The sequence below is a fragment of the Aristolochia californica genome, unplaced genomic scaffold, assembly GCF_029961685.1.
Source record: "Aristolochia californica isolate CCGP_79_NKW_82.1479 unplaced genomic scaffold, dmAriCali1.0.hap1 SCAF_3, whole genome shotgun sequence".
NCBI classification, from domain to species: Eukaryota; Viridiplantae; Streptophyta; class Magnoliopsida; order Piperales; family Aristolochiaceae; genus Aristolochia; species Aristolochia californica.
The window spans coordinates 9,524,563-9,537,811 of NW_027181992.1; the positions used below are offsets into that span (position 1 = coordinate 9,524,563).

Genomic DNA, 13,249 nt, shown 5'->3' on the forward strand with positions numbered 1-13,249 from the left:
TTATTTAATGGTGCAAAGCTACGAACTGGAGGATAAGGTTGGTAGCTAGTCAAAAGCTGACAGAAATAAGAAATAAGAAACTTTTGAGTATGATTGCCTTCATCGTTTCCTTCCTGTGCGTCCAATCCGGCAGGAAGTAAATTTTCAGCCACTACATGCATCGTTATATCCAGATACATTTTTTTAACAATTTGGCTTACTGTAGTCGTTGACATGAAACTTTTAAAAGCAATTACATACAAAGCAGGAACTTGCATATACTTGGGGCCATTCACTCTGAATCTAGTTTGATAAGGATAATCAGTTCTGAGAAGTTTTAGCCACCCGAGGTGCTGCACTCCATAATTCCGTACTCTACATGACTGAAACCCATGGAAAGACGGAAGGAAATGAGCACTTCTACTTTTGAATAGATTTAGGTTTACTTGTTTACATCTCTGCGCATTGTAACATGAGAATCATGTTATTTACAATGATCTGCAAGTTCACATTAATCCGGGTTGTTTTGTTTGATTGATTAGACTTTTATTTACATTTTCCTTTTCATGCATTAGCTAGCTGGACAGGCAGTCAAACTTTCCGCTTCGTTCAAGTGTTCTGAAAGTGGAAAAGGTGAATTTTCTGTGTACAAGCAGAGAGATCCGTTCTTCTTACCTTCTCAATAAGTAGCTTGGATCGTTCTGAAATTGTCTAATGAAGATAAAACATTTACCTGGACTCACTCGAGTAAGAGAGAATGAATCTCATTCGTGGGTCAATTTACATAAAATTATTTCTGAGTAAGGAAGTAAAGAGATAATAATGATAATGGGTAACTATGACTGGAAAGCTATTGTTTAGAACAATTAAAAGGTGTTATATTATCCGTTTATTTACCCAGTTCATCAATAAGGCGGTTACAGTAGCCCTTTCTTTATAAATTCCTTAGACTACGAGTTACTACAGAAACCTCCGTTTTGCTGTTTCTTATATCTAGTTCATGTCAGGTTATGTCACGAAAACTAACATGCAGAAGGCAAAAAGTAGGTTCCTTGTATAAAACAATTGTAATTCAAGCTTTGAAGAATGGAGTTAGAATAAAAGAAGCAATATTCTATCACCTATATGACTGATTCTCAACAAAGAAAAACAACCGAGGGTTTATGTGCCAATCAGAATACCTCGAGAAGATTTCCACAAACAGTTGGTCCCAGGTCAGCCTTCTTTCTCTGAATCTTCCACTGCTTTTGCCGAAATTGCTCCACATCTACCCAGATAGTTATTGGATTGAGTGTCGTCCGGTTTATTTTTTTTAGGAAGATGAGTGAGTAGCCCATCCAGTTATGGGGAAACGAAGAACAATTGAACGTAAGGACCAAGTGTTTCTTTCCTTTACAGGTGATTCTCATTTTCAGACGGTTCAATCAGGAGTCTACTTTTGAAAGAATTCTCACGCTTCCTCAGTGTTGGCATCTTCTTCATATGGAATAATGTTTCGGATGGACTCGTCAAATTTGAAGACGGTGTACATGGACCATCATTCCTTTCCTTTTTCTGAAACTTGTATATGAGGCTCATCCATCGCTTCACTTTGAAGATATGTGGTTAATTTGCAGTTCTACCAGATATAGATAAGAGAGTTGCAGGCCTCGTTTTGGGCGGCCGCCGAGGCGACCAGAAGGAAGCGTGAATGACGCATTTTGCTTTAACTTCTCTTGAGCATTCATTTATTCCAGTAGTCTAGCTTGTCAGTGTTAAAAAGCTCATGAATTGACAATTGACAGGTTGTGGCTGGACCATGCGAACCTGTTGTTTTCAGAAAAAAGTTAGGTCACTGTTGGGTCCAAGACACGCGGCTCCAATTTCTCCAAATGATGTGATTTGTGACCCTAAATACGTCAAATCTGGGAGGCTTATGTAATTACAAGAAATATGCGGATGGCCCAGAGAGTCAGAGACTCGGGGCCTAGTGCTTTCGTTTTGTTTTTTTTTTGTTTTTTTTTTTTTTATTGTTGTTGATGATAACCTGCCTCGTTTGGTCTCTCTCATCGACACCCCTGGTTCCCACTTGTTTTAGAAGAAGCGATCCCCATTAGTCTCCCTGTCCATTTGTTACTTTCTTTAAGAAAATAAAAAATCAAAAATCAACTATCAGACCACTGAAGGGAGAGGAATCGGCCTTTAGTCTCCCTGTCCATTTGTTACTTTCTTTAAGAAAAAAAAAAAAATCAACTATCAGACCACTGAAGGGAGAGGAATCGGCCTTTCATCCCCTCGACTTGGGGTCCATTTCCTCACAGGAGGTTCCGAGTTCCGACCCTGTTTGGTAGTCTCAGCCACTGGAGAAGGTAATATCAAATATGCAGTTGAAACACCTCCTGAGTGAGACTGATGCTGACTCTCTTATCAGCTTAGAAATATTTCCTCATTAAGGCTACACAGGCTGATTTTTTTCCTATCGGCCGTCCCTTTGACCTTTGTTAATCCAATCTGTTTAAAATCCTCTTCTTCTCAAGTTTTTTTCTTTTTCATTTAAGGAAAAGGAAGGTTGGGGGGTACCTCTCAGTCGTTTCCTTCTGGAAAAACTGAACCAAACTACCGACCTTTGAGAACCCATCACTCAGAATGAGCAATAATTGGGGTTGGTGATGGCTTGAGTAGTTTACCTCCTTTTTTTAAAAAAATTTTATGTTTTCGACAAGATCAGGAGATCATATATTCAATTTCTAGAGGTTTTTCTCAACTACCCAACCAGTCGTTTTTGTTTATGAATTTACAGTATTCCCATAGATCCTAGCTTCGTCGTAATTTTCTCTGGACCCAGATGTCGCCCATCGGAAATATTTGCAGCTGATCTGAAAAGAGAAGGTACCACATGGTGGACCATGCTTGCGTGATGTAAGCATCCATCCTGGAATTACGTATACACGTCGCATATGCCGCCGGCAGGCCAAACTCCTACAGTGATCTTCGTTGTCGACTGACTTTTTTATGTTGATTCGTGCTGCGTGATGTAAGAAGCCATCCAGCTTTCGTGCTTCAACAAGCTGCTGCTGCTGCTGCTCCTCTAATGATAATTGCGCTTAAACCTAAACAATACTCCATTGAAATCATCGTCACTCACCGGTAGTTTGGGAGTGCACAGAGGAGATCGGGAAAGACAGGGTACTGGTCAGTAGCGCTGCCCACTGTTTTCTGGACCTTTCTGCCTTGATTGCTTTTATTATTCCTCTCCTATTCTCTGACTACACGGTGCGAGTAGTCTCCGTCTTTACTTGACTTTCCTGTAGAATTAACTACTTAACCTAAGTGTTGCTAGCCCTAATTTTTACTCAGGCGAATCCAAGTTTTACTAATTCGGACCCAACTTTTAATCTGCTCTAAGCAACGGTTGCTTAATTCGTCGCAAGCTTTATCTTTAAGTGGTCAAGTTGAGGAATTATAAACCGCCTGTAATTTCAACGTTGTCGCTGTCTTAAAATTAACATGCTGGCATATATGTACCAGAAATTAAAAAGGAAGACAGGAGAAGAGTACTACTAGACAGTAGACAGTGAAAGAAGAAACGATCAGAGAAGCTTCAGGAAGAAGAAACAGTAGTCAAGATCACCAAACCCTAAAGTAAGTGAATAATGCAGGGCACTCGATGGGCCATCATAAAATCCTCAAAATGGGAGTCGTTTTGGTGGTGAGTGGCATTCCAAATGGAAAGCACGATGGTTTTGGCAGTTGAGAGAGAAAGCGAAAAACTGCACTGAGAGGGATGGATTCTGAAGAGGGGGATGTACAACTACACTAAAAAGGGGCTTAATAATGGCTGTTTGTTGCAGGATTCAGCAGTCAATTATATGAGACTCCCCAGCTTTCTCATCGTCACCCGATTGAAGAACCCCCTCCCAGCCGTTTTATGACAAAACTTTGGTGATGTGATGCGAAGGAAATGCATAAAAGCGGAGCATGTTGGAATACGTAATAGTAAATTTTAATTCAGAATTTATAATATATTAAAATATTAGAATTAAAAATATATTTAGACCCAATTCGTGAATTTTATGATAAACAAGAAGAACGGATATTGATGTTGTGGTCTCTTTATATAAGGTTCCCATAATTGTTTATAGTATGTACTCAATTGGCCCATTCTTTAATAGGCTTAGCACAATTAGATCATTTAATTTTAGCTCATTTTATTAATAATAAAAAATATAATTACATAATAAATATATTACCCAAATTAGAAGAGGAAATGTAAATTTCCTAACAATCTCTCACTTGGGTTACATATCATTCCTGAAATAATTATATCACAATTTTTTAGGTGTGCATTTGTATACTATTAATAACGGAACCATCATATATATTAATAATGGAACCATCGCGACTTTCATCACATTATATTCGTGACTAAACCATGATGATCACCATACTAATACACCCAATGTCATAGATCAAATATGGATGAGTAACATGGAAATTACATGCAATGTGATCTCAACATGCCTATTTCCAACTGGTCCTTCTTTAGTCTTTAGTGAGATCTTTCCATAGTCATTAAGGACTATGGAAAGTTCATAATTGGTCCTTCTATTTCCAACTGGTCTTTCTTTAGTCAATGCTATCTACCATTGTAGCCCAGTGACAAAGTTTTGCAACCATATTTAGTGATTGGATGCCTTAAAACAAGCAATGAACTCCGCAGCCATGGTTGAAGAAGCTATAAGAGTCTACTTAGCAGACTTCCATTAGATAGCTCTTTCACCCAACATAAAGATGTAGCCTGATGTGGAGCGTCTGCTATCTTGGCATCCGGCACAGTCGGAGTCGGAGTCAGAGAACCCAATGATCTCTAAACTGTTTGATCTCCGATAAGTAAACATGTAGTCTTTTGTTCTCCTCAAATAACGCATCACGCGTTTGGGCGTTTGGTTGCCTTCCAATGTTGCATACCCGGATTACTCAAATACCTACCCAAAATTCTTACAATAAATGTTATGTCGAGACGAGTACAAACTTGAGCGTACATTAAACTCCCTACTACTGATGCATAGGGAATTTTCTGTATCTCTATTCTTTCAAAATCATTTTAGGGCACTGTTTGAGACTAAACTTGTCTCCTTTAGCGACGAGTGTGTCTCTTGGTTTACTATCTTTCATGCTGAATCTACTCAACACCTTATCAATATAGCTCTTTTGTGACAACCTAAGGATACCTTGAGAACGATCTTTAAGTATCTGTATACCTAATACAAAAGAGGCATCACCAAGATCTTTCATCTCGAATTTCTTCGTCAGAAATTTCTTGATTTCGTGCAGTAAACCTATATCGCTACTAGCGAGTAGAATATCATCGACATATAATATTAGAAAGATGTATTTACTCCCACTGAACTTATGATATACACAGTCATCAACAACATTCGCCTCAAAATCGTACGAGGTTATGACTTGATGGAACTTGTGATACCATTGACGGGAAACCTGTTTGAGACCATAGATGGATTTCTTCAATTTATAGACCATAGACTTTGGATCACCAGATACAAAGTTTTCTGGTTGTACCATATAAATCATCTCATCAATGTCTCCATTGAGAAACGTAGTTTTGACTGGCATGGTGTATTGTGGAACAATTCCACACTCTTTGAGGAAAATCGCGAAGCGTCCTAGACGTTGTTCTCCTGATCCATCATACCGTCCGTAGTATTCACCACCACGGTCAGATTTGACAGACTTGATTTTCTTTCCAAGTTGAAGTTCAACTCCAACTTTGAAAGACTTGAAGACGTCCAAGGATTGTGACTTCTCATGTATTAAATATAGGAAACCAAATCTAGAGTAATCGTCTATGAACGTAATGAAGTACTGTTGGCCATTCCATGAAGTTGTAGGGAATGTATAAGTTCTAAGACATCTTTAGCTCTTTCGGCACCTAATTTTCTAACGTTTGTTTTTTTTCCCTTGATGCACTCAACACAAACTTGGAAGTTTGTAGTATCTAGGGGTTCAAGAATTCCATCCGATACAAACCTTTGAATTCTCTGTTTAGAGATGTGTTCTAAACGTTTGTGCCATAATGTGGCAGAATTCTCATTGAATTTTCACTTCGTACCATGAACTTATTTGCAATAGTTCTCTATAGGAACTAACAATATTAAGCATATATAGATTATCAATTAAGGGACCGGAACCAACAAAAATTGAATTTTGTTAGAGACTAACTTTATTATTTCCAAAAGAACAAGAAAAACCTGATTTTTCCAAAATGGATATAGAAATTAAATTCTGCCTAAAAGACGGTGATACAAATGTCTCAAATAAATCCAAATAAAATCCAATGTTTAATTGTAATTTGAAAGTTCCTATAGCCTCTACTGCAACTTTATTGTCGTCGCCCACAAAGATGAATTTTTCAACATCACTTGGCGGTCGGCCCCACAGGCAACCCTGCAAAGACATACTAATGTGAGTGGTAGCACCAGAATCCACCCACCAAGTATTTTTAGGTGCAGAAGCTAAATTAACTTCAGAACAAACTAAAGTTAGAGGCATACCCTTCTTTACACGCCAAACAACGTACTTGGGACAATCCTTCTTCATATGTCCCGACTTCTTGTAGAAGAAGCAGGTAAACTCCTCAGCCTGCTTCTTCTGTTTCTTAGTCTGAGAAGAACCTACCGTAGTATCCTTACCTCTCTTCTTCTTCTTGTACTAAGAGGTTGAGGCCGAGTGAGCATTTTCAGTCTTATCCCATTGTTGTCTCTCTTCCTCTTGCACACAATGAGATATAAGCTCATTTAGGGACCATTTGTCCTTCTGAGTATTATAACTCACTTTGAATTGGCCAAAGTGTGCAGGAAGAGATATCAGAACCAAGTGCACGAGCAAGTCCTCAGACAACTCTAACTTAAGTAACTTGAGTTTTGACGCGAGATGAGACATTTCCATGATATACTCTTATGTTCCCTTTGCCTTTATACTTCATCAAAACGAGTTTAGCCCAAAGGCTACTCACCTCCGATTTTTCATTCCTGGCAAAATATTGTTCAATTTCTTCCAGGAATGGAGCCCTCAAACGCCTCCGGAATGGAGCATTTCATGATCATCAAACACATTCAGTTAGAGCGCTCCCACTTATCAATTTTAACCTCATTGAGGTTATCAGGAGTAGAAATGGGTGGCTCTGCCTGAAGTCCAAGATCCAAATCCATACAACCGATGACAATTTTCACGGTATCTTCCATGCCTTAAAATTTGTCCCGCTCAGCATTGGAATTCTGGTTATTTGAGCAGTAATATTTTTTGCAGTATCAACAAAAACTGTATAAAGAACAAAATAAACAAGCATACTCACATTAACTAGCATGTCATATAAAGAAAAATAAGACAAGTAAAAAATAAAATCCAAATTGGGGATCCATCTCAAGATACCTAGTACAACATTAATTCCTAGTCTTTGGACAGAGAAATTAATTGTAAGTGGCACTCTCAGTGCAATGATCAAATATTGACAATCAGTTATGTCAAACAATAACCTTTCTTTGGACCGACTATTGTTCACATGAAAAGTCTTTATAATTTTCACGCATTTATCATCACAGGTACGTTGTTTATTTGACCAAATTGTATCTTCCTTTGGGCCGAGCACAATTTGTATAAATAACTCCGTACAAACAATTATGTATTTCTAATCAAATTATTCTACACTACAGAGGTTACTTTGGCAACATGTAGCTTCAAACAATTTGATTGAAAATACTAAACCAACTGAACAAAATAATTTTTTTTTTATTCAGTTGCCCAACACTATGGCACCGCCCCATTGGCGTCGCGACGTTGGCCTTTATTTCCTTGGAGCTACAATGAATTTTTGTAATGTAATATATATATAAATAAAACATTTAGTCAAATGTAACAAACAAATATGAGCAGCCTTATTGGGCATATACGCCAAACGCAAAGCTTGCATGTGGATTTGAATCCCCACAGGTGCAAAAATTTGATTTTTTTTTTTTTTAGAACTGAGTTAGCTCGGTCGAGTCGGCTCAGCCCGAGTCGACCCCGATTTGCAGCAACCGGTCTGAGTTGACTCACCTGAGTCCATCATTTTTTATTTATTTATGGAGACGCTGCAGTTTGTCCAACGGACATAGCAACACGCCCATTGCTTTGAACGGGCACAACAGTTGCCCAACGGATGCACACCCACTACTATGAACCGGCACTGCAGTTGCCCAACGGGCAAGGCAGCACACCCGGTGGCGTGAACGAGCACTGCTGTCGCCCAAGAGCCATGACAGCGCTCCCGACAGGCATTGCTGTAGTCCAATGGCCATAGCAACGCTCCCGACGGGCGCGGTTGTCGCCCAACAGTTCCTCCGGTGCCCCTCCCCTGGTCTCTCGCCGGATGTCACTGCTACAACGTGGGTTTTGTGTTGTCGTCGCTCCTTTCCCCTTCTAAAGACGGAAAAGCGATGGCGACAACAGAAAAAATCATACCCTTGCCAGACGAGCATTGTAGCGTGCCTAGGTGTCCTCTGTAGCCTCCCCCTTTCCCGCCGAACGTCGTTGTAGTGTTGGCTTCTTCCGTCGCCCTCTCTGCCACGCGCAGAGAGGAGAGGGGGTTCCGTCGCCCTCTCTGCTACGCACAGAGAGATGGTGGGGGGTGGTTCGACTTTCATTGGTGGCCGTCTATCAGAGTCGCTGCAGCGTTTTCCAGCGGACGCTGCAATGCGATCCTCCATCGGATGTAGGCCTCCGTCTTCCGACGGCGACGCCGACGAACTCACAATTCGAGACGAATTCTGTGAAGAAAATAAAATTTTCTGCACTCCACAGAATTAATCTAGAAATCTTAATAATCTAATAGAACTGCTCTGATACCACTTGTTGGAATCCGTAATAATAAATTCTAATCCAAAATTTACAACATGCTAGAATATTATGATTGAAAACATACGTGGATCTATTCCGTGAATTTTGTCTTCTAATACGGAATTTACTGTGACGAATGATAAGAACGGATATTGATGTTGTGATCTCTTTATATAGGGTTTCCATAATTCTTTATGGTATCTACTCAATTGGTCTATATTCATAGCCCATATCCATGGTTCATTCCTTAATGGGCTTAACAAAATTAGATTACATAATTTCATCTAATTTTATTAATAATAATAAATATAATTATATAATAAATATGTTATCCAAATTAAAATAAAAAATATAAATTTTCAAGGGTGAGCTTTCGATAGCGAAAGAAGGGCATCCAAATAAGGCAAGACAAAGATTGAAAAGCAAGAGAAAGGGACACCTTCCGTGGGCGTACAGGAATCAGGCTATTTCCGATTTCTTTTGCAATGTTTGTGAGAAATGGGTATGCAGCAACGTGGAAAGGGCTCGAGCAGAGAAGAGCAGCTCGTGATTCGCGAAACCTCTCTGTGCAAGTACGAGCGACCAATCTCTCTCCCCGCTGAGTCTGTCTTTTTTACCCAAACGGAGGGAGCGAACGAAAAAAGGGTGAATGAATGAAGAGAGGAAGGACATGGTCTGGAAGAGTCAGGGCAGCAGGACAGGGCCTAAAAGAAGACAGGCGGCACAAGCACGCTTCGTTAGAGATATAAAGATAGATTCAAATGACAGGGAGAGACATTCGACAGGAGGTCATAAAGGTGAAGTAGAAAAAGAGGGAGAAGAAGAGAGAGAATGAAAGCGACGGGGGAGTCGCCTGGTCAAGCAAGCATAGGTTCCACAGCAGATGCCTTTGGCCTAAATAATTGTCCTTTGAGGTCCCCAGGAGATGCCACGAGTCGCCTGATCGAAGAAGATAAGTCGTACGGAGGCACTATTATCTCTCTCTCTCTCTTGATGAACTCAAAAAAACTGGAATGGGAACCCTAACCCTAGAAGACAACTACTGGCGCAGACAAAAGGCCCACTGGCCACAGAGTGAGACATCCCCACTTCAAGCACTCTTACTTCTCAAGACTCTTTTCTCTCTCGAGTCTTTTTCTCTCTCTCTCTCTCTCTCTCTCTCTTCCTCCTCATGGTATCCGTCCATGTCTGATCAGGTACGCTATACTCAATAACGGGCTCCGCTGAAAAGTTAAGCGATGCTGTCAATCTCTCACCTGCTCCCACGTGAAGTTGCACAATATCTCTTCACAATGGATCGATCACTCCTCCCACCCTCTCGACACTTTTTTTTCTCTTTGGATAGATTGCACCTGGAAAGCAAATTAATAATGGTAAAAGGAAAAATAAAAAAATTATTTGTCGCTCATAAATACCACTTGTTCTCCTCTATTCCATGCTCCTTTCCCCTCTACCACATCCTGCTTATTCTCTGCTTTCTCTCTCCCTCCCCACCCCCCCTGACTAGTACTGATTCTCTTTTCTTCTTACCTCCGTCTCCCACAGTCGTCTCGTCGTCGTCGCTCCTTTCCTTTTTCTTACTGTTTTTAAATAAAATACAAGGATTACTGCTCTGCTAACATGGCTTTTACACCGAAAGGGATGGAAGCGACGGAGGTCTTTCCACTAAAGGTAACACAAACGTATGGCGGCTCCTTCGCCACGTTCCCGTAACTCTCTCTCTCTCTCTACCCTTTGTAGCCATTGGATAGGTAACCCTACTGTTGACTATCCTTGGAATTGAGCTTCGCGCCGGTGCAATTACCCACCACAGATGTTTCCATCCAACAGTGATCACAACGCCCTTCTACATGCGTACGCTGAGCAATACCTCCTCTGCGGAGGTGGCGACGTCAACGTCATCCCTTCCGTTTTCAAGCACGACCTTCCCTCTTCTTTCTTCCGTTTCCCCTCCCCTATTGCCAGAAATCTCTTTCTTCACCACGACAACGAGATTACTCCGGCTGCTCACTTCTTGACGCCCAACCCCAACGCCTCAGCTGCTTCTGGGTATTCCACCACTAGTGCTCCGACCACCAAGGACACGACAACAACTAGAGGTACGGCTGCAGACTTACCCGGTTTTACCCACAATTTCTCCACTTCTAAAAATATTAACAGTAACAACATGATGAGCAAATTCCCCGCCCTAATTGAAAGAGGAGGTTCTGCTTCTGGGAGGAAAAGATCCGGTAAGAAAGACCGCCATAGCAAGATTTGCACTGCCCATGGTCCCCGAGACAGGCGAATGAGGCTCTCCCTCGATATAGCACGCCCCTTCTTCGACCTCCAAGATATGCTTGGCTTTGACAAAGCCAGCAAAACCGTAGGATGGCTGCTGGACAAGTCCAACGCAGCTATCAAGGAGCTGAAACGGACCGCTGCAAAGGCCAAAATCTCCAACGATACTGCGGGCGGCGTAGGCGGCAGTGGCAGTGGCAGTGGCAGTGGGAAGACTACCTCTTCCACTTCTGAGGGAGAGGCCACCTCCGGAGTCGATGAGACTGCGGATAATGCTGAACCTCAGGAGAACAATTGCAAGGAGAAATCATCCGTAGTTGATCCAAAAGCTAAGAAGATTAAGCTGTCACGGAAATCCACATTTGACCCACAAGCCAAGGAGTCGAGAGCTATTGCAAGAGCTCGTGCCAGGGCGAGGACGCGGGAGTTGTGGGAGAAGAGGCGTGAGAAACCTAAAAATTTACCTGAGGAAAGTTCCCGCCAGGAGTCAGACTCCCACGAAAGCGTCGAGAAGAAGTCTCTGGACGTCGATGCCGAAATGGAAGAACCCAGTTCTCAGTCCCGGGAGTCCGGTGTCCCTTCATCCTTCGATTACCACCACCACGTTCATGCATCTCAGTCGCAGGGGGTAAACTCGGACCCTCTTGTTTCCCTTCACAGCAATGACCTGATTAATTTCTTCCGACAGAACTGGGAGATTAACAGCTCAGGGGCGCAATCCAATTACAGCGCCATACCTGACACGCATTTATCTACAAACGGGGATGTCCATGAACGAGCAACATGCCTCATATTCGGCTCTCCCGCTGACATTCTTCACCACCAATCTCACTTTGTTGACGGACAATTCGTCATGAAACCGTGGGAGAGCTATTGAATAACACTAATGTCTGCTCGTGTACTGCATCCCAATTCCTTTCTTTCTGGCTATATGATCAACTGTGTAATTCTATTCATAAAACCTTGTATGAGTGCCTGTCATTTGTTCGTGTGTAACCCATCTAGTTGCCTTTGATTTCGCCACCGCTTAATCCAAGATTCGTGTTGCCTTTTATATCTGCTCTTCTGTGAAACAGACTCGGGGAAGTACGGCTAGCAAATGAAATGAAGAACAGGCCTATCCGAGAGAAGGTAGATAATTAAGGTGTCCTCTCATGGAAATTTGCCTTCTAAACTTTTTGGCTTGTGTGTATGAGCTTATAATCTTGCCTCAAACAGCTGAATCTCCCATTTAGACATGAACTACTTTCCCCACATGGATGCTTTGCTTGGGAATCTTACTTGTTGTGGGTACAGCAAAGTTAAAAGACGGGAGTGGCTATTACCTGGAAGACTTTGGGGAGATAATTTTATCATGTTTCGTGAAAACTCAACTCTACTACTGCTGCAAGGATTTTCTCAAGAAACCTTAATCGGGAGAAGGAATCTTGCTCCGAAAGATGTGTGATATCTAGGCGAAAGGATTAGCGTACTGCATATGTAGCTGCCGCCAGCATGAAAGTTGCTTTGAATAAAAAGATTCGTATATGGTGAAACTTGCACATGCTATATGTACTTGAACAGACGAAGCTAAATGTGCCTCTTCGTTTCATGTTTTTCCATTTAAGACTTGTGTTTTAGAGATTTAATACTATCCTGTCTCATTTGTCGGTTTATTTGAACTGGATTGGCATGATTTTATGCACTCACAACTTCAGTTTTTTTACGGTACGGCGTAACTTCAGCTTACAGTGGCCTTGCCTACAGAAGTATGCTTGAGTGGAGATCCATGAGCGCTGCGATCAGCACGAGGTTGTTAACCTTCAGTTTCATGTACGTATAACTTCCTTCTCGTCAAGAATAGAGTGTAATAAGTTTAGATTTGCCTTTATATATTGTTTTTTTCTTCTTCCTTTGTTGGACGCTGTCCATCCTTCTTCTTTCTTTTGATTAATTTATGATGATTCTATATTAATTAGGCCCAATATTTTACTGAAGTTTCAGCAATGCTTGATTTTTTTCTTGTTCCATAATGAACTTTTTTTAATTAGAACTAACCTACAAGGAATTGTGTTGTAGCCCAACTCTTTGTGTATTGTTATATTTGCTTGTTTGTTTGGTAAGATAAGGAGAATGTGAC

At 41.2% G+C, this 13,249-nt stretch overlaps 1 protein-coding gene across 1 annotated transcript; it reads left to right on the top strand.

The window, feature by feature from the left end:
* Positions 1 to 10,497: 10,497 nt before the first annotated feature.
* On the top strand, positions 10,498 to 12,771 carry LOC137959949 (transcription factor TB1-like). Its single transcript, XM_068807378.1, has one exon. It carries the CDS (start codon positions 10,664 to 10,666, stop codon positions 12,005 to 12,007), a length of 1,344 nt encoding a protein of 447 aa, XP_068663479.1. The 5' UTR covers positions 10,498 to 10,663; the 3' UTR covers positions 12,008 to 12,771.
* Positions 12,772 to 13,249: the final 478 nt, after the last annotated feature.